Source organism: Antrostomus carolinensis, unplaced genomic scaffold (genome assembly GCF_000700745.2).
Source record: "Antrostomus carolinensis isolate BGI_N321 unplaced genomic scaffold, ASM70074v2 scaffold37213, whole genome shotgun sequence".
Classification (NCBI taxonomy): Eukaryota; Metazoa; Chordata; class Aves; order Caprimulgiformes; family Caprimulgidae; genus Antrostomus; species Antrostomus carolinensis.
The window spans coordinates 13,972-38,653 of record NW_010307035.1 but is presented as its reverse complement, the minus strand read 5'-3'; the positions used below and the strand labels follow the sequence as shown (position 1 = coordinate 38,653).

Sequence of the window (24,682 nt, the reverse complement as noted above, 5' to 3'; positions counted from 1 at the left end):
GGAGCAACTCCTCCAGCACATCTAACCTGAGCCAATGCAGGATTCACCCCGCTCCAGGATTTTTCTACAAAAGGCAATTTCTGGCTGTCATTTGAGACATCCTTCCAGCTGTCTTGCACCATCTGGAAAACAACAAAGTAGCTGAGCACTGGGGCCTAAAAATATTGAAGGTCACTGATCTGTACAAAACCAGGACAAATACAGACCTCTTTAGCCATCCTAAATGCCTAAGCAGGTCAGTGCACACACACGTAAGAAGGATGGAAACACTTCCTCTCTGGCTGAAGGGCTATCACACAAGCAACTCTGGGCAAGCACCATCTTCCTGTTCTGTGTCTTCATTAGGACCAAGAGGAGGTACAGGAAAAGCCAACCTCAGGCTCCAAGGCACCTTGGTAGAACAAATAAAAACATCTCGAGGATGTCATTTACTGGTCACACAGAGAAAAACAGTAAATAAGGGTACAAAGAAGAGCTAGATTTACCCCCTAAAATATACTATTTCAACAGCACTGCACAGAATGCCTTTGACTCAGTCTTTAGCTCATCCTGACTTGGCAGCGGTCCCCGTTTTCTTCTCTTCAGACAATTCTGCAATAGCCTTCAGCTCAGCTTCAGAGAACTTAGGGGTCAGTGCCACGTTGTCATAGTCAAATTCTTCATCAAGTGAGAACGGTTGAACATCATCTCCTAGTAGCTGTAATGAGGAAAAACAGATACATAAATAACATTGCTGCAAGTGATGATAAGGAAGCTCAAAATATAAACTTCTAATTAATAGTTAATTAAACTGTTTTTTCTGACTCCAGCACTCTCAGCTGATTAAGCTCTTTTTAAGTAAAAGAATAAATTCAATTATTCAATTTGACCTAATTTAAGCCATTTAATGTGCCCCATTTGTACTGTACTGTATCTGAATTAATATCATTAGCTAATTTTGCTCAAGGCAAGGAATCTAAAAACCACCCTTGCACACATCTATTACATTCCTGCCACTTGTAGCAGCAGGGCTGTGGGGATATAGACAAGTTATGTATAGCTCTGTTGAATTTCAAAGACAGATATGCCATATCCTTAAAATTTGTGCTAGTATCACACAAAGCTTCCATGTACCTGCATCTGATTCTAGTGTAACATACTTCCCAGAACACAATTTCAGCAAAGGAAATGCTAGGAACGAGCAAAATGATACATAATCAATTTTCAGACCCTAATAATTTCTTTTCACCATCTCAGAGATATGCAATTGGCTGGTTTGGATTTCTTGCCTGATGAACAGTCTTACTGCATTTACCAGTATCTGCTTTGTCGACACAGTGTAGAGCACTTCTGTTGCTTCTCCTTGAAATATCTGAGAATAAACACTCTGCCTACAAAATAAACTAATGAAAACAAGTAACTGTGGCAGGCTGCGTGCTGATAAGGAACTGCAGGGGGCCACGACACAAAAGGCTTATGGTAAGCAGTTAGATAAAATTAATTCCAGAGCTACACAGGAGACACATCCTCACTGCCCAAACTGTACAGTAATGCTCCCTATCCTTTGAGAAGTTCCTACAAAATGTCTGGAAATTTCAGCCATGACAAGTAGCACAACTCCTCAAGGGCTCTGTGTTTCAAAGATTTAAGTACTTCAGTATCGAATCAGCAAAACATTTAAACACATCTTTATTTTTTCAAACTTCTAATGAATCCACAATGAAGACAATGACAACTGATGGATTTGAAGTTAAGAATACACTCTGTTGTTCTGCTGAAAGGGAGGAAGAACACTCAGCATCTTAGGGTCACTGCTCAGTTGAGAAGGCACAGTACCCCACACGATTTCCAGTAACATTTTGTAAGAAGCTATATTGACACAGTTAACGCAATTTGTTAAGTCAGAGAAGTGGTAGCTGGATTCCTCTCTGGTGGCTGGGCACCTGACAGACACGGTCGCAAGTACCTTGCAAGCATCTACATCCTTTATTAATAAACTGTACTATTGCTTGATTGATTGGGAAAATTTTTTTCTGGTTTTGTGTAATTTTATTAATCATCTGTATTGCTTAATGTTCTAGGGACCTGGCTTACATTGGCTTCAGTAGATGCTGGAGCATATATATCATTCTATATGGACCTGTAGACCACAGGCATTTATAAGGGAGAAAAACAAACTTTGTAGATAGAGCTGGTTTAGAAAACAGTATTTATTCTGCATGCAAAGATTATCTTGCTTATGTCCATTGACTATCCAAGGTGAACCATCATTAACTTTTAGAAATAGACATACAGCAAATGCTTACATGAGACAAAGCCTGCACACAAGCTCTCTCTCCCATTAAAGCTAAGGTCAGCTCCTTGACCTCATCATATTCCTGTCCAGTTTCATCTTTTCCACAGGCAAAGTCTCCTGAAAATCTATACCAGGAAGGGCAGCAGCAACTGGTACCAGCAACCAGGGTTCATTACTACCTGTCTTTCCTTTGCAGAAATACAAAACACTCTTCTAAAATATGATGCAAGGTGTCGTAACGATATTTGTTATCACAGCTATAGGTAACTAAGCTAAGAGTTTAAATTATAGAAAGCTTTCACAGGGATTCTACAAAAACAAATCTATTCCTCCTCTGCCAACAGAGTTATGGAAAGTACACACACATTCACTATGCCCTTGTGTTGACCTTCATGTCATTCCAGAAACATTTTATGCATGTGCAGAGAAATACTGGAAGAACTTTTGTTTAAAAAACTCGACTCCAAAATGCTAACTGAAGTGAGATGCCAAAGCAGAACATACCCAGCGTCACTGCTAACAATTCTGCTGTTACCCACTCATGGCACATTTGCACAGTTTATTCACATGGCATATTTATCAGTGTGCTCCATCTCTCAAACGAGTACTCAAAGCACTACAGATTCTTTTTTTGCTTCTTCTTCCAAGAAGCCATTGTCTTCAACCTTCCATGCAGACAAGCAATCTACAATTTTTATACTGCAACTGCAATTTTGATCTATTTCAAAGGGAAGACATTTTGCAATAGAACACTGAATCCTCTGAGCTGATCAAGTTATTATCTTGTTATTTTTGCCTAAGGAGCTGAGAGAAGTATGTGAATTTCAGGTGTCTAATTTAACATCTAATGGAAATCTTTTTGAGAGGTCTCTCAGAATAGAATTCTGCTCTATTAGAAAACTGCCAGTTTGCTTAAGATTGCTCCTGTGATTTACTCTCTGAAGAAAAAATCATTTTCATTTACAGTTCCTGCATGTCCAAATTAAAGGGGAAAAGAAAGTAATGTTCATATTAATAACTGAGGTATTTTGCTATAGGCTGTTTTACAAAGTAATGTTGTAAATAAAATACCTTAAAGTTGAGACTTTCAAAAGTCTATTAATAATTGGCAACTCAGTTCTTTTTATTAATCTGTGGGGAGTTACAGTTAACTGAACAGCTTGTCTCTGTCCTTCTAAAACCTTTATTTCTGTGTAATTATGGCACTGTATGATTCACTGTATTATTCAAATTATGTAAAGGATGCACATACACTCACCAATGATTTCATTGTATCCTCAAGGGAAAACTTACTAGTTCAGTAACAAGAAGGAAAAAAGCAGGGGAAAGGCATGTTTGCTATTATCTCATATAAGCTTAATCTATACTTAGGGGTACTTGGGGGAAATAAACAAGTTTGTCTTGAGCTTGGGGCACTGGACTGTGAGTCAATAAATCTCAACCAATTTTCCATTTCTGCTTCATCATTCCGGACATGTCACTCAATCTCTGTGTCTTTACTGGCCTCTGAGATGTAACTCTTCTCTCTTCTTTCACTCAGCCAATCCTGTCTTTAAGTTCATCCTTGTTCTTGTTGCATTTCTGCATAGCACTCAGCAGAAACAAACCTCAGCTGCAGTCTACCAGTAAAGCCTTAGACCAAAGGAACTCCATGGAAGCTGTAGTTTAGGTTATGGATGCCACCATTCCACAGGTAAATATAAAATGATAGACAAGGTAAATACTTTCATGAATGCTCAAACTAAAGACAAACAATGAAGAATAGAAGGGTAGAATTCATCTTTCCTAAACACAGCCATATAAAAATTAGGCTTCTAGATTAAGGTAGTCAATTAACCAAAAAAGAATCAGTTTATTGGCAGTCCTGGCTAACCAGGGAGGTCCCAGTGGACTGGAGGTTATCAAATGTGATGCCCCTCTACAAGAAGGGCCCCAGAAAGAGGACCCAGATTAGGGTTGACTACAGACTACAGACCTGTCAGTCTGACCTCGGTGCAAGGCAAGGTTATGGAGCAGATCACCTTGAGTGCCATCACACAGCACACAAGGGACAACCAGGTGATCAGGCCCAGTCAGCTTGGGTTTATGAAAGGCAGGTCCTCCTTGACTAACCTGATCTCCTTCTATGACAAGGTGACCTGCTTAGTGGAGCTAAGTGGTGAATGGAGTTAAATCCAGCTGGTGGCCGGTCACCAGTGGTGTTCCCCAGGGATCAGTACTGGGGTCAGCTCTGTTTAACATCTTCATCAATGATCTGGACGAGGGGATCGAGGGCACCCTCAGTCAGTTTGCAGAAGACACCAAGTTTGGCAGGAGTCCCTTAGGGACGTGGTTTAGTGGTGGCCTTAGCAGTGTTAGGTTTACAGCTGGACTCAATGATCTTAAAGGTCTTTTCCAACCTAAATGATTCTAATGATTCTATTCCAGGGAAAATCTTTTTCTAAACGAGCCCTGCCATGAGCAATGCAAGACTTAATTTTCAAGGCAATGACAACTTGAAGCACTGAGGGATTTTAAAATGGACCTGTTCAGTCTTGACAGTTCTGAAAATCAGGCCACAGTTATATTATCTAAATTAAAACACATATATGTGTACAATTTAGGGGAAAGACTGCCATCATCTTGAGTAGCCTGGCACCAACCAGCCGGTTGTGAAAATCATTCAGTCTTTCTTGAAAAAAGCAGCAACCCTTAACCGATGTAATAATAGTCAGTTTTTCTTTCATAATCCAACTTTTCCTCAAATGGAAATTAATTTTGCATGCAGTGGGATCTTCATCTATTTTTCATGAATTATAAAGAGTCATATGCACTCCTTTATGAACACCGCAGGCTGCTACAACCCTCCTTCTTCTTTGGTTTTATACAGAAGCTATCAAATGAGAAAACCATCAAACCTCATTCTAGGGTTTTTTTGTGTGCCAATGGATATTTCTCAAGGCAAAAACCTTGAATTATGTTAATCCTTAGGGAAAAGAGTGAGTATTTTTATTCACAGAATGGTAAGCATTAAAGCTTGAAAGGTCATTTTAAAACATTTACTTTTCCCCAAAGCAGACTTGTTCCTTATAGTAAAAAAGTTTATTGCAAAGAACTAAACAGAATTGAGCTCAGGAAAAGAGGCACCACATGCACTGCTGTAGCATCAATCCTTCACTGGTCATGTGTCATTTATGAACTTGATTTAAGCCTCATGGGACATCAATAAGCACATGAAACTATCAAAACTGGCCTATTTTGGCTGGAAGCAAACTTCAGCTTCTATTATAATGATCAGACAGAGGAAAAGAGAGGTGAAGAATTCTCTCCAATAGAAACACCCCTAAAAGTTAATGCTCACACTATTTAGATAGGAAGCTTAATGACTTAAAATAAGCCTGTGAGCAATCCACACCAGTTCTGTTCCAGTTTGAAAAGAACTGAAATTCTGAGGGAAAATAACAATTCTAAATTAAAGCTTGTATTGATTGTGTCTGATTAAAAGACCCAGACTCCATAACGCAAACCTCTCCACACCAGACCTAGACAAAGCAGATCCCCAGCAGCATCTTGCTACTACTCATTTCCAAGAGGGCAAATCCCAATTCTGACCACAATATATCCTAAAACTTTTTTTTTTCTTTTAAATGCCACATTAAAGGGATCATTCACTACCTCCTTGCTGAAGAAGATGATTCCCATATTCAGCTGAATGAGAACTGCAGGATGTTGTGAGATCATGAGACCACTGGAAAATTAAATGACTCGTCGTTCTATGTAAGTAATGATTTGTTAAAAGGTCAGGAAGTGCAAGAGTTTACTTGAATACTCTGTGAGTTACACCAATTAAATATTAAAAAACCCATATACAGTTTGAGACATTGAAGTGTACACTTGGAAAATGTAGGGTTATATAGCAGCACTGTGCAACATAAAATAGTATCTTTCCATTAGTGTGTTTACCTCAGTTCTTAATATATTTAAGAATTCATTATTAATTTAAAAATTAATAATATGATATGTTAACTCACAGCAGTTCCACACACTCCATCTCTATCCCTCTGCTCTTCTGGAAATAACATTAGAAGCCAATAGGTAAAAAAAACCAGCCCAAGTTCCCAATGTTTAAATAAATCAGTCTGAGCTCATACCTCTGGGGCTTTGCTGACCGATGGCTGTGGAACTGAGAAGGTTCTGGACTTCAGCTGGACAGGCTTATCAAAAAAGGGGGTACAGCAAGTCACTGTCTGTTCCACCTCTCCTGGGAGAACTAATGACCCTGCTGAATAAAAAATAGTCAACTTTACCCTTCCATTCAATGTATAAATTAGCAAAATACTGTGTAAAATCCTGTAGTGCTCGGACACAGGCAGAAGCTTGTTAGTCAAAGTGTGCTGTACTTACTGTTGCATAATGCATAATATAGCCAGCTACCTTTAAAACAGATCCATGCAGCCCTGAGCTAAAATCTAGATAATAAAATATACTATACTCAGGAAAAACCAAACTTGGTTGAAAAGAGATAAGTAGCTCTTCTTTTTTGTGGACACTGAATTAAAAATCTGGATGCAGAAGCTCATAAAGTCAGAGAACACCTGGGATTAGATTCATCTCTTTCATAACAAAGAAGGAAGGTCCTGAGCAGAGATGTCTGCAGCAGGAGTTACAAAATACCAGACTGAATCCTGGTCGTGCCATTGATTAGCTCAGCAGTCTCATCAGTTCCCTCCTGCTAGAGTTTCACCACCCATACATTGAGCATAAAGTCTTTGCAAAGCATCTGACACACGACCCTCCTGAAACACGAAGTGAAAACGCCTGGCAGAAGCACAACCATTCCCCACGACAATGCCAGGTGACTCTCTTCAGACCAAGGAAACTTCACAGATGTTTGTTCCTCCCTGAGCTTTCCAAAAAGTGGTACGTGAGAGGACTGCTCTGTATCTGGGACACAGGAACATGCAGCCTTCCCACAGGGGCAGGGTTTGGTCCACAGTTCACAAACATCCAGACTTTCTGAATCACTTTTCCTTTACATCCTGAAGCAAAATGTCCATGCTGGGAAGAGGGGGCTCGCTGTCTGCGACAGCTCAGAAGGATACGCCTTAGCTCTAGAAATATCTTTTAACATGAATCAATCTCAGCTCTGCTACAGCACAGATGCATCCATCTTGCCTCAGTACTACGTTTTTATGAACCATATGTCTTGCAATTTAGTTAAAGGATTATGTAAATCTACCTACTATTTTTTCTGGCTGATACGCAAGTTTCTTTACAGCTTTATAGTACATTTTAGTCGCTTGATTTCCTCTTGAAATCTCAGAGTAAATTTTCAAAGCGTTGCTTAAATGTTAGTTAATGGAATCAACAAGAGGGTACGTAGATTCAGGGCGAAAAGGAAGAAGTGGCAATTTATCTCTACCCACACAGACCTCTCATTCTCCTGTAAATCTGCATTTGAAAAGAATGATTTCCCAGCTAGGCCTTCGTAAAAAAATCTATGATCAAATTCTTCATTTCGTTTTCTTTTGGGAATTGTGTACTATTTGAAACCCAGCAGGGCTTTGGACATGTAAAGTAGGATGTTCTTTAAAAAAGAGCTGAATTCAATCCCTTGGGTATCTCATTCCTGGATTTATTGTCTTTTGGTTCCTGATTCACGTATAGGTGGTTTCCATTTTTCAGAATAGTGGTTAGCATCCGACCTTACTGTGCATCAGTTACAGGAGAAAGCTTTCTGAAGGGCACAGTGCAGTCCATGGGTATATATGCCATGTCTTCACATCCTCTGCAACTGCTTTTTGAGATCTTTCATAACTTGGGCCAGAAGTTAGATGTGGATGCTCATTTAAAGGCAATTCCATCTTCTGCTGTTGTTTCCAACTTGCACCCTAAACACATACTCTCACTGACGGAAGGAAAGCCTGGACTTCAGGATGTTTATATCACCTCCTGATACCAACGCTGATCAATTCTGTATGAAGAGCTTCCCCCTCGCCCCCAACAGACCAATGTGCAGGGAGAAGATGAGGAGGAAGCAGTGTTACACAACAGTCTGGCAATGGCTCGGGAAGACAACTCTTAAATTAAAATCGGGGCAACAGAAGGAAATTTAGTTTTGCTTTTAGCAAGAAGTGCTTGTCACACTTAGGATGTCAACTCCACTGTTCTAAGGCTCGTCAGTAATGCAAACAGTGTTTCCAATGCCCTTCAATCACCCCCTAAGAATGGGGTAATCAACCTCTGTTTGCCAGCAGACATACCAGAAATGAGCCTTCTCTCTCTATCCTGGCTGCATGACAACCTATGAAAGTCTAATCGGTAAATGCTGCTTTCCCTGATAATATTTAATCAAGAAACTCCTTCAGAGAGAAAAATTAGGGAGTTTTGACAGTCGTCCTTCTCAGTGGGAGCTCCCAAAGGAACTGTAGGCTATTGTAAGTTCTAGCCAGTACCTCACAGCTGGTTTAGGCTGATGCTACAGCACTAGCGGATGATGATCCTAATTAAACTGCTAATTATGTTCTCTGTGGAGGTGATTAATTAGCAACAGGAAAGCCTTGGATACTGCCAATGGCACCATATATAGAGATAACCGAGCAGGCAGTGATATTAAAAATCTGAGAAGAGATTTTGAAATGCAGCCCTTCTCACACCATGAAGGACCAACTTCCTGGATGACACGGTAGTGACCTCTGATGATTTGACTCAAGACCAGTATCCTTTAATGAGGTGTATTTGGAAACTGATCAATTCTCTTCTCTTTAGTCCCTTTCCCCCCAAAAGACAGACTCACAGAAAGGAATTACTAAGTCTGTGAATGCTGCTGAGTTGTGATTTTTTGCTCCTTGTGCACCATTGACATTAATTGTAAGTACAGAAAAAAATAAACTATTGGCACAAACCTGATTTGAACTTTCAAGAGTGAAGAAGTTCAAAGTCTTGTTTAAACCTTCAGTTTTACTGTAGCCAAATGATGCCCAGCTATAGATAAACTAACACAGCATTTACCACTTTCAGGCACTACATTTCACAAAAATGCTGTTGATGGAGAGCTGAGGAGGGAGGTAGTGATAATGAAAAAAGCTTAAAAGCTAAATTTTGCTGTCTCCTCTGACTCTCAGGCTTCAGGCTGTTAGCCCTGCAGAGCTGCCTAGTGTGAAATCATCTCGAGGCAGTGTTAAATGGATCACAGAGACTGGAGGAGAAAACAAGAAAAAGATTCACCAGCTGGGGGGAGCCCCATACTTGAAAAAAATCTACTAACTTTAATTTTGAATCCTCTTCCTCGACCTGATTTTTCTGGACATAAATACAGACTCAAAATATAAAGGCATGGATTATGGAATATAAAAGATACTGATATAATTTGCCTAAAGAATTATTTAAATACTACAATAGTTATGCTTGGTCTCAGCTTCAAAGTAACTGAGTCACTTGGGTTCTCCTCAACGTCTGTGGGGTTACAGAGAACTGGGACTTTGAACAGACAAGTTTACAGAACCTCAGGGCTCCAAACCAGATCAGTGAGACTCTGATATCCTTGCCTATGCAGCCTCACCCGTATATTTAAATAGTCCTACTTGAATTTTCTCTTGTATCTAAAAACCAGCACACTCAAGGTCTCTAGACATGCTTTTTACGTATTTTGTATTTTATAAAATATTACTTATCATTACCTAACTATCCTTTGAGCTCTGCAGCAAGTGATTTGTCACCAGTCCTGGGAAGGAATTCTGTTGCCAAAACATAGGTACTCAGCATTCCCCATCTGTCCCTGGAGAAAGCCTGATCATCTCCATTGTTGCCTTAAGCTACTTACCATAACGGATTAAACTCGGTGAGAGAAAGCGATTAAACAGTCCACCACACACAGGTTGTCTCCACACCATGCATTAAAGCTTTGGTTTAGGGCAGCAATTTTACTTTGCCAATCAGAGTTTCCTGTGCCAAAGCCCCACAATGCAAAGCATTGCCCTGGTTTCAGGCTTCCAGCCCAGTGCTGTCTAACGAAAACAGCTACAGTGAACTGGCATACTGGTGAATTGGCATACTGGTGAACTGGCATACTGGCCAAATCTATGGGCTCCTCTTTTTTTTTAAGAAGCATCTGTATTCATTCACAACTTAAAAGAAATTTGACTTAGGAAAATAAGTTGGGGGAAAAAAAAAAAGAGGGAGAAAAAAACCCCACTAGAATAATTTTTCCAGGACATCTCCCAAAAAGCGCTGGTTTAGATGAAATGTTTTAACACCTATTTTCTATCGTGCTTTTCACACTGTCAGCTTTGAGTCACTTCCCTTTAAGTGTGAATATTTATTTTATTAATGTACAGTTGATAACTGATCTGCCCTCCAAACCTAAACAAAGTATGAAGATCCTGAACTGTTGCCAGTACCAAGCAGAGATAAAAGCTTGTTGCAATTATGCTAGCAAGGTATGACATTTTGCACGGGCTGTCCTAGCTTGTTTTGCCAGTATGAAGTCTTAAATCTGTCGTTTGTTCTGACATACAGGTGGCAGCATTTAAAAAGCCAGCAACAGAACGTCGTTCAAATTTGTGTCACGCTCTGCCTCTCGGATAAACTAACCAGAATTCTCCAGAATTAGTCCATTATTAAGGTGGTCAGTAGGGATATTGTCTTTTATCACTTTATTGTAACAAACAATAGAAGCGACACCATTTTATATTTTAATTTGCATTCTGTTGCTATGGTTTCTACAGGAGAAAGATTATACCTCTCTTATTATGAAGCTTACCAAGTATGATTTTGACATGTAAGACAACTATCAAACTATGAGTCCTATTTTCTGCACTTAGGAGTCAAGGGGAAATTTTTCATCTTGATTCAACAACTATCTCCACTGAAGAAGCCCTGGGCAAGACCCAGGCTGTGAGCTTCCCAGATATAAATCTGGGTGCTGTTCACTTTCCTTACAGAGTTTAGAAGGAATAATTAGCTTCTGGATATGCAGTGTTTTGATGTCATAAAATACCATCTAAATGCTTAACGTTGTTAGTGAGCACTGTTGATTGCTCAGGGGTTGGTATGACTCCTTTCTGCACGGAGGCAGTCTGTGCAGGGAGTGCTATCTCATACAAAGAGCTGAGAGGAGCAGGAGTGAAAGCCAAGTCAAATATCATGTAAAAAGCGAGTAGTTAGAACACTGATAATCTACTGTAGTGGTGCTATAAATTGTTTATTCTTTATATAATGATCAGTAAGAGCACTAATTGAAAGGTTTTTCCCATGTGGCTTGTGTTCAGACAGTACAAGCAGATGACAATTGTTGTAATTCTCATCCTATTCAAATGCAGTCTGTTTTACTCGGGGTTTCTAAACATACATGATTAACATTTACTCTTGCACACACACAAATACACAGAAATGACTGAAAAGCCTGTAGAGAGACAAGGTCTGGCATGGTCCTGAAAGTGGAAAGCTATCCCCAAGCTCTGGCAGAGCTCTTCTTTCCTCACTGCCCTGCTTGGTATTTCAGTGTTCAGCTTATTTCTCATCATCCTATTTGTGGCCTGTTTTGAACTAGAGTGATTTAACAGTACTTCCATGAACCAGATACAGACAATTCTCATTTCAGTATGATACAAGTGAAATGTGGGTTTAGGCTTCCACCAGTGAGCCCCAGGTTTTTTAATAGCTATTACCAGAATTTAGGACATAAACACAGAACAATGTCCTACCAAGGGAAAAATGGGTACATATGAATGCTGCACTCAAAGGCAATCTTCAATGTCTGTACCTGATGTAAGACTGCTTTCCTACTCCTTCCTGAAATGCCCAGGTTGGAGAAAGAGTATTTGCTCTAAACCTGACTTATGTTGGTTTATTATTTCCTTGTGAGTTACAGCCAAGCTCCAAATATTCATCAGTTGTAAGCCGCTAAGCCCTCTGACTTCACAGGAATTCTAAACATGCAGAAAGCAAAGACTAATCAAACCTTAAACGGGTTAGACAGACTAATCAAATGGCAATAACCAAGGAACTGAGGACCAAAGTCCTGCTCTGGAACAGCTTCTTTCAGTGACCTGAATTAAATCCCTTAATCCATGTGGCTTGGTTTCTTTGTCCAGTCGCAGGTACAGACGAGGAAAATATATTTAATCACTAAAAGGTTGTCAATTCTGCTGGTAATAAAGACCACACAAGCACCTATGATAGACAAATAACCACAGACACTAGGTTTCTATCCACTTTTTAGAGGTGGGAGAGTTAAATTATAGATGTATGGAACAGTTCAACACAATTCAAAATGCTCATAATTGGAATTCATAAACAAGTTCACTGTGAATTCAAATACAGTCTCATCTATTTTAAGCCCAGAATTAAAGAATTTTAATAGGAAGGGACAGCATTTTCATTAAATATTTCCACTTCATAGAACTCTCCCTTAGCACCCACGTTCCTTTGTGGAGAACTTTTGTAATCAAAATAATTCCAATACAAAATAGAAGTGCAGAAAAATGTAGAAACGTTACTAACAAGAAGTGCTCTGTAATTCTAAGAGATCTTGAGGAAAAAAAAACAAAATGCTCAGCAGGAGACAATAGAAAAACTATTCCTTATAATGTATTATCTCATTACCTCTTAGAGTGAGGAAATAAGTACTTTAATTTGGTGAATTTGGGAAATTTGGGGAATTTTCTAGCAATAGAAGAACTGAGGAAGAACATCTTCTTTAGGGGAGAAACAATGCTTTAAACAATGTCCATACACTTGCATCCAAAGACAGATAATGATAGTGAACATGAAGAGGGGCGAAACCTACCACTGCACATCTCTTCATCTGTGTCTATATCTTCCAAATCTAAGCACTTGTCCACCTGCCATAAAAACCCCAAATTGGAAAACAGATTAAAATATATTCAACCCATTTCTTACAGTTCAATCTAGAGCAAAGCAAAAAAGCATTACATCGTTTCCTGCATCTTCTCCCTTCTCCCCTGCATTTCTCCAAGACAGCATCTGAATTTGCTTTAAAATGTCTAACCCAAAGGAAATTCTTTTAAGTATAGGCAAATAATTGCTGACAAAATTGCTGTATATCAACTGCAGTGATGGGAAGGAAGCTCAAGCCATACAGCAACTTTTTCAGGAACTTAGTGGGAAGATGGAGAAGCAAAATATTTTCACAGGAAAAAGAGAGCTGATAAGTTTCTCTGCAGCTTTGCAAGCTCACTGCATAAGGCACAGAGACAATACGTGCTGCAGGCACAGCAGAGCTCGATCCTCCTGGTTTGATACTTAATGGTGAACTGAATGGGAAATAAAAAAGAGAAGAATTACTCAGTTTTTAGTATTTCACTTGGGACATGGTACTACTGTTTTTTCAGGCTGATGTCCCTTCAAAATGGTTTAAAGTACCTAAAACATTCAACAAGAAAAGACATTTCTTATTTCAGGTAGCATCCTGAAGAGAAGCACAGGGTGAGAGTGAAAGGCCTTTCCCAGCCTGTGTGCAAATAGTGTAACCACAGAAGATTTACTATATGCACTGGATGTTCTTCTGTGTCTCCATGCAGTAATTACAGATGCTCTTACATGATCTTTTCCAACCTGATTTGACATCATTCTCAACAACACGTACATAACTTTTACGTATTCATTAACATTTGAAAAAATGTTTGGATGGTGATGCTCTCATCCGTCTTCCCCACAAATGGCAAAGATCTAGATCAACAAATTGCAAGTACTTTGTAAATTAATAATGCAAAAATCAGTCATGTTCTATTCATAATCCCCACTTTGAAGAAAATCAAAGAAAACCTCACCTTCGCTCTTTCAGACTGACTGATATCGTTTCCATCAGAGCCACCAGCTTTCCAGCTCTCATTCACTGGCTGTAGATAGACAGGCAGAAAAACTTATATGGATAAACCAGAACAAAAATCACAGTCAAAGCTCCTGCTGATTTCCACATACAGATCCTTTATGCTGTATTTAAAATTTTTTAAAAAATTAATGAAATGCTCCTGAAAATACACACGTATCCTCTGAAATCCTACACAGGACCAGACTGAATCAATTGGAACAGCACTGCACATAATCATAAGATGCCTAAAAAGCAGCAGTTATAACAGGAGCATTATTATCAATTGCAGTTTTTTTCCTCTTTTCTTTCCTCAGTGCAGGCTTAAAGGTGACAGTGGCCAACTTTCTGTGTTACAGCCTCCTCCTCCTACATAATCATAAGATGCCTAAAAAGCAGCAGTTAGAACAGGAGTATTATTTTCAATTGCAGTTTCTTTCCTCAGTGCAGGTTTAAAGGTGACAGTGGCCAACCTTGTGTGTTACAGCCTCCTCCTCCTATGACACTAGCAATTCTTCTGACATGTTCTACTATTACTGTATTTGTTTCTTAAACTGCTAATGTGATAAAAATGTGCAGCCACACTTGAAACTCTTCTTCTGTAGCCACAAAGACAAGTATTAAGATGTTCCATTAAATAAAGGGGAATAAAAGTTGCACGTTGCTTCATGGAGCAGAAAGCTAATTCAAAGTGGCTGAAGTAAGCCACCCAAAGGCAGTCTATCCCAATGAGACAACCACATTCTTCACAAGAAAAATGGCCAAAAGATTCTTCTCTTTATTATTATACAATCAACTGACAGAATGGGATTGTTTTAAAAGCCTTGCTTGAGTCCACCTCAAAGGCATGTGCTAGCAGGGAGGAAAACGACAGCTTGTGCTCTTTGAGTGAGGCCTGGCAGGCCCATCACTTGAAGGCACTTAAGTGTGTTGCTCTGTGTATTCCCAAAATGATCTGCCACTTCTTTCCTAATAAAAAGTTTAATGAAGGGAATTTTTGAAGAACAGGCTAGATCACAGCTTAGTTATTTTTTCGGGCAGGAGGGCAGAAGTTCTTAACGAGGGGACTCAGATTTCCATCTTGCTCTCTCCAGATGATGTCTGCTGTTTTCCTGTCCCTGCACATTAAATCTCTAATCTCATATGTTTCAGAAGATTAAAAATGCCTCTGGCCAGCCTGCTGCTTACCTGAGGTAGCTGAAGCAATCTAGTTTCAGTAACACAGAATTCAGCATTTGCTAAAATCCCCAAGAAACAAAATAAATCTGTGCATGCTGGCATCCATCCTCTCAAGACTTTTTCCTTTTTGCCAGCCTGGACTGCTGGCTGCAGACTCCAGTGAAAGCGTTACAAAGTCCTTGCAGGGCAGCTTATTTATTAGTCAGATTATGGCAGCTCCTCCGCCAAGCAAATGCCACTGCCAAATGTGACCCCTGCAGGTGCCTCTGCAAGCACTGCACACTTAGGCAGTATTTTAAATATTTGCCTCAGATGGGATAAATACCAGTGGCCTCTAACATTTGGACAGTGTAACTCCCCGTATTTTCATCTGTTTGAATGTGGTGCTTGTCCACATGGACAAATGTTAACTCATTACCTCATTCTCATTTGGTGTCTGTGGTGGAAGAGACATCCACGTTTCTTTGCTCCTTCCAGGTGAGCCATCCTGTTTATTTCTGTTTGGTAATTCAGAAGTAGAAAATGTTTTCCTTAGGGAGTCCACTTTGCTTCCTTGAATTGTCTTCCCTTCTTCCTCTGCAAGGAGAATCACACCAGATCAGATAACATAACGCACTACCCAAGGAAAAGAAAAATGTGAACTTCATTAGATCTAATATTGACTTATTTTACACACTCACTGCTCCTCTCATGCTCAGAGCTTCCACATGCATCATATACATGTATTTTGCAATCTTTATCATAAAATGGAATATGCAGTTTGAACTTCAAGAGTTCAAAGAGTGCACAGAGTATCACCTGTTCCTCAATACTGAAGAATTTATCAAAAGTTCATGCAATATATAGAAAACTTGATAAAATAACCCGACAGCTGAAAATACTCAAAAAAGCAAGACAGTAAGTAAGGTTACACATTAGTTTTTATTTAAAAATTTTGTTTAAATGCTCTCTGAATGCTGCATAAAATGGCACATAACATTTGTGCCCGTGCTTTCATTTGGCACTGCAAACACCAGCACATATGAAGAGTCTCTTTGTGACACTACTATAAACCCCAGAGCGACCGCACGCCCTCAGTAGGGCTGGTTCAGATGTACATTTTTAGAATCAGAACCAGAACCCCAACACCAACACACACTCCCAACACTTACATGTCTAGCTTAACAAGTTCAGCAACTGTGCTCACGTGAGATCTGTGCTCACAAAATCACTTGGTATCTTAAGTAGTTCAGGGGCACACATTCCCTCACATACCTAACCGATGGTGTACCTTCTAATCAAGCACAAGGACTCTGATTTTCATCATAGTACAGCAATTATCTGGTCCAAAAATGGAGTGGTTCTTGTACTTTCTACCTCAATTTCTTGGTATCACCCTGTTTATACTGACCATCAGCCCCAACGTGTGCCCCACGTGTAAACCTCACAACCCTTAGAGCAAACTAGTTGTCTAGTACAGAAGTGATCTCAGCTAATTCCCAATTTGATTTCCTCCCTATATCAGCAATCCGACTGGGTGGGAAATTTTTGCGAGTAAATATTGTTTTATTGGGATCAGACTAACAAACTTAATTGCCAGAAGTTTAAGTCCTAAGATTAAAGATTAAATACAGATGTTCAAGCAGGGTTTGTTCCCTTAGGGGATTCCTTCGGTCTTGAAAGACAGACTGGAAAAATGTTTTGGCAGTGCACTGACAGAAGGCTGGAGTAACTGCTCGTGTTTATTTTATACAACCACCGAGGCTAATTGGGCCCTCACCAGAAAGAGAGAAGTACTCAGAAACAGAACTGAGACTTTCAAAGATAGCCTGTGACATCTTTCAGCCCTTTAATAACTCCTTGGACAACAAGAGCAAAGTTAAGACAACTATTAGTGCTTCTGAGTGTCCAACCAGCCAGGTCCTTGGGGCACAGAGCAGCCAGCAGAATCAGGATACAGCTACGTGATCATCACAACAGTACAGACTGGATCTAGGAGCTCATTACAGACCAGGACAAGTATGTGCATGGAAGCATGGATTTCCAAACCCATGCTGAATAGGTTTGTTTGGTTTTTTTCCTAAAACATGGCAAAAAATATACTAATCATGGCCAAAATAAAAATGCAGAACTTTCTATTTTAAAAGTCTCATTATCAAATATGGATATGCTATAGGACAATCAATTCAGCTGAACTTCACATGTTCTTAATGAAAAATAAACACTCACTACACAGAGTTTCTTGGGTTTAGTCTGAAAAATCTGCTTTGTAACAATAGGAAACACTACAACGCATTTCTAAAGCATAATTATGTGTTACAGGCATTGGAGTAATTCTTGTGGAGAGTTTTAATGATGCCCTTGGGGTTACTTCATTGAGCTATCCACCAGAGAGTTATGAATCCCCAGGGCCAGCTCTGTGCTGCAGTTACTATGACACACAGAAAGGGCTGGCAGTCTGGGCATAACCTGAAGTCCACGCTCATAAGAGTCAAAGCTCACAGGAAGTAAATTGTAACAGACCAGAGAGATCTGGCAATCAGATTTTAATGCTCTGACCACAGATGAATCTGAATAATTCCTAAATCCCAGGTCTCTTGACACAACATCTGCCTTCTCCCTGCTTTTTGAGCAAGTACTTTCCTAAAACAATATTTGGCACATCACATCTGGCAATCTCTTCTTCCTACACACTCTCTTTTTCAAGCCTTGGCAATGAAGCAGTATTACATGGGAAACCCTGTTTTAAATTGGTGACAGGTAAAACGGTCACCCACTATTTGAAGACGTTTTCACTGTCACCCTACTTTATAGGAAGAACTAGACGACTCGCTCAAAAAGCTTCAATCTTTTGTTACAGTAGTGGTGAGAAGGTCTTCCTCTTTTATACTAAGAACTGACAGGTTTGATATTAAAGACTGACAAGCCACAAGGATATTAATGTGTTTTAGGGTATGTGTATCTTAGCAAATCATGCAGCCAAACCTGTGCAGACCCATAGAGTAACAGGGACTGAGGACCCTCCCCGTGCCCATCAGGAGCCTTTATGTATGAGAAGGGAGAACAAGCTTCTGGAAGCCGTACACTTTTGTCAGCCAGATCAACTGACAGACAAAAGGTATCATCAACTGGAATGACCAGCACCGTAATTCATACAGCTGACAGGCTCGGAATCAACATGATATTCCTGCACAAGCCCATGCCTGGCTTGGATACCACTGTGGTCATTCTTCTGGGATGGAAATCAGATCATCCTTCTCCAAAATACAGCTTCTGAATTCTCCAAATAATATCACTTTTAGCATCAAAAGACCTATGACACATAGTTGGGCAGTTATAATTAGACAGTACACAGGAGTTGACAAACTTACTTTATTAGGTTATCTATTTTCTGGACAGCTGAGCTATTGTCACAGATAAAAAGCTAGCTAGTTAAAGGAGCTAATAAGAAATCAAGTGTATTTATGTGCCATTTACCAACTCCAGACTGCAGCTAGAAGCATTATCCCTTTTCCTAAGAGATCCGTCATAAACTGCTGTCAGAAAGTGTTTTTCTGGTTAAGACCATTGCAGAGTTACTGGGTTATAGAATATTAAGCATTACATTTGATGAAATATTCACAACTGCAATGTGATGCTAGATCCGTGACTGCAAATGAAGAAAAATTCAGAAGGAAAAGCAAAAAGTCTGAGGCACCCAAAGCAGTTGTGAAATTCATGCTGCAGACAGAATATCAACTGCCCAACCACGAGCATAATGAGGCTACGGCACAGAGATCGGAGGGGGCAGGTGAATCAAAAATTATCTTGCTGGTTTCAAGCACAGTCCCTCAGGGTAAGTAAGATCCACCTTCAGATGTCCAAAGTAACGACTGCTAACAACTGCTTCTCAATGCATACATCACATAGCTGGCTCTCTCCACGCCCTAACAGTCATGAGCTTAAAAAAATACTATTAAAAACAACACACACCAATTCTTCTTAATTTAAAGAAACTACAATCGAGAAATATCACAGCTGTATTCCTGTGACAGTGTTCGGAATTTCAACCATTTCTGTCCTTTACTGTTGAAAGAGAAGGGAAAAGAGCAAAGATCACATTCAAGCCCAGAAGAGGATCACTTTGCCTTCCCTCTAAGTGATAATGGACTCATTATTCACAGTCACAGTTCTCAGCCTGCCCAGACCCAACATACAGCATTGTCCTTCACAAAGTGGGACAAAAGTCCAAAATAAGGGACACACACACAACAAAAAGTAGCAAAAGAAGGGGGCTGAAATGATGGGCAGATTAACATGTTCACTCTGCAGACAGTTTTTCAGGCTCACTTTTTCAAAATTCCACTGTCAGTACCTTAACTGTGACATAACAAGCCAGCTCAGGTCTCCAGAAAGGTAAAGCTGAGTCTCTCAAGAGCAGAATTCATCATCATCGTGTGTCACTGAGAAGCACATTGCAGACTTCAGAAACATACTTCTATCACAAAGTATATCCAGCTTGATAATTTTTTTTCTCTCCCTCTATCTATCCTCTATAATGTTTAAAATTATCTTTTTCTTCCAATTTGGGCAGAAATCTTTTGAAAATGTGCACTGATCACCCACCTATTTCAAAGAATAATGGAGATACTTATCACAAAGGCAGAGAAGAGAGCTCCCAGGATTATCAGAAAAAACTTCCTGTCAGTGAAATCTGTTAGATGAAACAGTAGCCCCAGAAGAATTATAAAAGTCTCCTAGTTTGAAACATTTCAAAGCCAGAGCAGATGCAGCAATCAATAACTTCCTGTAGAAAACCTGGCTTGGGATAATACACTGGAGAAAACAATACAAGCTACCAAGTACTTCCCATTTTTTTTCAATGCAATGAATTCATTCCAAAAACAAAAACTGGGGACAAGATCCTTTAAATAGTAAAAAAAAAAAAAAAAAAATACAGCAAAGCTACTATTTTAAGTTCCAATTTACTTCTTTGTCCTCAAAATGCTGGACTGAGGGCCAGCAGAAGGCCTGTGAATCCCTTAAATCCCTTCCAAGTTATGCTTTGATGGAAAACACGGGATTCAAGTAACAGAGTGACTCTGTGCAGGACTTCTGAACAAAAAATAACTGTACTCCCAGCAGCACGGTAACTGTCTCGCACAGAGGTCACGAGTGGGGATTTCATGTACATTCCTATCTCTGTTTTCAAACACATCATCAGCAAACAGCCCCATCTTAAAACAAAACCAAAGCCTGTCACTGACAAGTTTCCATGAAATATCACTTTGAGATGTTCAAAGGACCGTAACCCACTGTAGAAGTACCTGTGTTGACCTATTTCCAACTGTGTAAAGTCTTGGATGGTGCTGAGTTCATTTACCCTAAATGCCAAGCTGGAAGAGGAAAAAACAAAGGTTGAAAAAGTCCCAGTTCTTACTTCTGATTGCCATTTTTTGATGTGTCCCTCACTGTAGTGTGCTTAAAAACCAGAGAGGAAAGGACTTTTTTTTTTGTACATGCTCCTTCAGGGGAAAGACAAACGACTGTTACTCTCAAGCACATTTCAGCCACTCACACACCTGCTTTACCTTAACATACAGCAATATTTTTTCAAAACTAATTCAGCTCTTAATTTTCAAAAGTTTAACTGTTCTTTTACTGTATCACTATCTCTCCCTTTTTTTTCCTTAATCGAACCTGTATGTTCTGGTTTTATGTAGTATTTATTTGTATTGATATCTATGTCTCTGTTGTGCTTTAGACAGCGTCAGTGTTAGAAAAGGGGCAATATTTCCTGTTTATACTTCACTCACCCCAGCTGATCATGTAAAAATATGTATTATTCTGCCACGGTTCAACAGTGCTGTTGCCAGATACCTTCTCCATTTGAATATTATAATGCAGTCAGTTAAATAACAAGACAAATGTGCACCTGACCATTTCAGCAGCCTGCCATGAGCAAAAGCCCGCTTCTTCCAAGATATATGATGAAAAATCATCATGACAAACATCTTAGAGCAGATCCTCAGCTGATAATAACCAGCAGAGTCCTATTAAGGGAGCTACACCTCTTAATATCTACCAGGGATCAAGCGATATCTATCAGTACCAAGCAGTGCCAATGTACTAGATCAGATCTCCAGTTCTAACAACAGAGTGTCCATGAGGTGGGGGAAAAAAACAGCTTTGTAAAGGCACAGGCTGTACAACCAGGAGTATTCTGCAATTATAATCTGACAGCATCAGGATATAAAAGCTGGAAGACTTTCTCCAGAAGCTGCTAAAGGTTTGCCTGCTTCCAATGGCTTCAGAAAATCTATACTGTCCTTTGCAGAATGCAAATAGTTTCACGTTTCAGAAACTGTGCTTCAGGGATGGAGCTTTAAATTAGTGGGAGAATATTAGTTCAGTGTCCAGGAGCTCCACACTCTCTTCTGAGCCTTGGCTACACTGAGCCACACTTTGAACCTCGGCTAAAAAAAACCCAACAGAATATATTTGAGTTTATTACTTAAATAGGCACTGTGGTTGTTACACTTGCTTTTTTTTTTTCCCCTTTTTACAGTCAAAGCAACCACAAATGAGCTTAAATTCATCCTCAGCACAAGGAAACTACATTAAATACATATGTTGGGAACACTTTAAAAGAGCAGGTGATATACTGATAAATCAGAATTGACTTTGAAAGCCTTCTGTGTACTTGCTTTCTAGAAGAATTCAGTACGAGCAGGTAAGTAGATAAGCACTGTAAGAAACAAAGGAATTGTATATAACTGGAAGCATCTGACATGTCCATACAAAGCATTCCTTTCTTAACAAATTATATAAAAAGATTACAGCAGGTGGGAATAAATTAATAAAACGTCAGAGATCCCAAGAGTTTCAAAAATGTTCGGTTTTGGATATTATAATTAAGACATCAAGGCACCTTCAAAAAGGCCTGATTGTTTTTAAAGGCAAACACCTACTTTCTTGTAATGAGGCATTTCTATGTGATTTTACACTGGACACAGAAAAACACACAATTCTACAAAGAGTTCAGCACTAAATGGGAAGAGAGGTCACTTGATTTCTGTTTCTCATTGTCCTGTTCAGCCACGATACGGCTCTGATCTCTGACGTTATTTGCTTTGCGTTATTTCCACATCTGGAAAAGAGGGCTAACAGTGCAATGACATGAAACCCAGCCAAGAGATGCATTTAGCACACTTGGATGCCTCTCAAGGCAAGGTGATGAGCTAGAGCAAGAGTTCATTCTGTGCTACTGCTTTTTAGAGTACTGCAGAATTCACCCACAGCCAACATGCCACTACAGGATGGAGTCTGTATCAAAGTATCAACAGCAGAATTACTAAATATTTCCCTTTCCTACATTCCAGACAATCTAAGTTATGCAACAGAATGAAAATACATTTTTTTTCCCCACCTAAAACACTCTTCAGAAATTATTTAGTAATAAAGGTATCACAGGAAAGAACCAAGATCTGCTGTCAGGGAAGCACCATTGCTCAAGGGCTGTCAAAGCTTCTGGGAGTCCGAGTGCCTCTGTCCTTACCTGGCGCTGCCAGTGAGCTCCTGTGCAAACAAACACCAGCCATCTCCCCTCTTTATGCCTCATTTTTTAATGTCTATACAGTGGAGATGAAATACATTGTATAGCAAATACCACTGAGATCTAAGGACAACAAATATCCATAAAACACATCAGCTAGTATTATTTCAAAAATAATCTATTATGTTTGCATCCTTAAGTCTGTTTTTTGGGGTTTTTTTTTTCCTACATTTAGGGACTCTGTATGATATCTGATTTTATACTATACTGAATGAAGGTTAGATAGGGATAGCTACTGAATTTATGATCAATAGAAAATCGTAAACTTTTTTCTCCCAGCCAATCCTTTCCAATGATCCAGCACAACACATCAATAAAAAGCTCTGAATTGACGCTGTTTCCCTATTTCATACCCTGTTTAAGTTCACTGGGGATGACAGATTAATTTAATTAGTTTTATTGAATTGCCTAGTTGCTTTTATTGGCAAATCCACTCATAGGAAGAGGGCTGCAAATTCCTCTTGGGGTTAGCATTGTCTAGTGGTCCATTTTTAAAATTAAAGTGAATTTATTGTCATTTCTTCAACAGTTTTCTGCTTTGCTTTCTGCTGTTAAGACTCACGTTGTAAAGTGCCTCCACTGACACTTAGGTAGGAAGTTTAACGTTGTTGTTTTTCCTAAATGTGGTTAATGAAAAAAGGAAGCAGACAACTCCCATCAAATGGACTGTGAGCTAAATCCATCGCTCGGCTGGCACTGGGGAATCAAATGAATCCGACCACAACACAGAAGGTGGCTCTTGTGTGCCACCTGGAAGCAGAGCCGTGGTCAGCCGCTTCCCAGCCTCCTCCGCTTCACAGCTTGCTCGGCACGGAAACCTCAAAACAACAGCACTGAGGCTACAAACAACATTGCCAAGGTTCAGTTTGCTTAGAGATGGGTCTGACCAAAGTCCTCGGACTTCAGTGCACTGCCAGGCAGTGTGAGATATATGAAACAGAGCAAAATTAACAGCAGGAAAGGACTGGATTTAATCACCGTGGGCCAATGTCCAAGGCCATGGAAAAAATACGAATCTAAACTTAGATTCCGACAAGAATTGGATTCATGGCAGCGTTCTTCTGTGCAGCTGATTTATCTAGGATACCATATTTTTAGAAGTGGGAGAGGAGTAACTTAAAATCTAGACGAAAAATTTGAAGCTTGGACCATTCTTTTGTTTTTTCTGTGATTTCTGTAGCAGGTCAAAGGAGATGTGTCATGCTCCAGTGAATTTCCTAATATTCCTCTGAGTTTAGAAAAATGAGCAGATGCTGTCTTCTAATTTTGGACATCATAGTTCTCTCCATCAGATTTCAATCACTCTTCTTAAGATTTGAAAGAGCCTCTTGCCTTGTGTGACAGCCGCTTTAAAAAGTGGGGATTGGGTCTTTTTCCATGAGATTTTGTCCTAGGAAGTGTTTAGTTCTGAAGAGACCATTCATTGACCACACTTACAGAAATCTGTGTCACCAACTCCTTTGTAAATCCAACTCTTCTGAGGGTTTTTCAGCTGCAGTCAATAAATCACTCTTTAGATTTTCCTTTGGACTTAAAAAACATAGTGGAGTTGTACGACCTCAAAGCAGTTAGCTGCTTTGTTACCAGATTGTTTTTATACTCAAAGCCAAAAAAAACCAAACTAACAAAACTAAATATGTAACTTGGCATAAACAGAAGGAGTTCAGTGATTCTAAAACTAGCACAAATTAATATATTACAATAAATTACGAATAAAATGATTCCTCTTACCAAGATCTTTGCTTTGGATTTGCATAGGAGGTGGTCATTTTTTTTCCAGAGGCTGAAAACTTCTGCAAAGCTTTACAGCAAGCATGAAAAATTTCATCTTTCTGGACCTTTGTTC

At 39.5% G+C, this 24,682-nt stretch overlaps 1 protein-coding gene across 1 annotated transcript in view; it reads right to left on the bottom strand.

Moving 5' to 3' along the window:
* Window positions 1-544: 544 nt before the first annotated feature.
* Window positions 545-24,682, bottom strand: part of IFTAP (intraflagellar transport associated protein) — a 27,088-nt gene continuing 2,950 nt past the window's right edge. The window contains exons 2-6 of the mRNA XM_010165272.1: window positions 15,675-15,839; window positions 14,047-14,111; window positions 13,044-13,098; window positions 6,406-6,536; window positions 545-697 (exon numbers count right to left, since the gene is read on the bottom strand). Of these exons, the coding sequence (XP_010163574.1) occupies window positions 545-697; window positions 6,406-6,536; window positions 13,044-13,098; window positions 14,047-14,111; window positions 15,675-15,839 (569 nt within the window). The remainder of the gene's footprint in view (window positions 698-6,405; window positions 6,537-13,043; window positions 13,099-14,046; window positions 14,112-15,674; window positions 15,840-24,682) is intronic.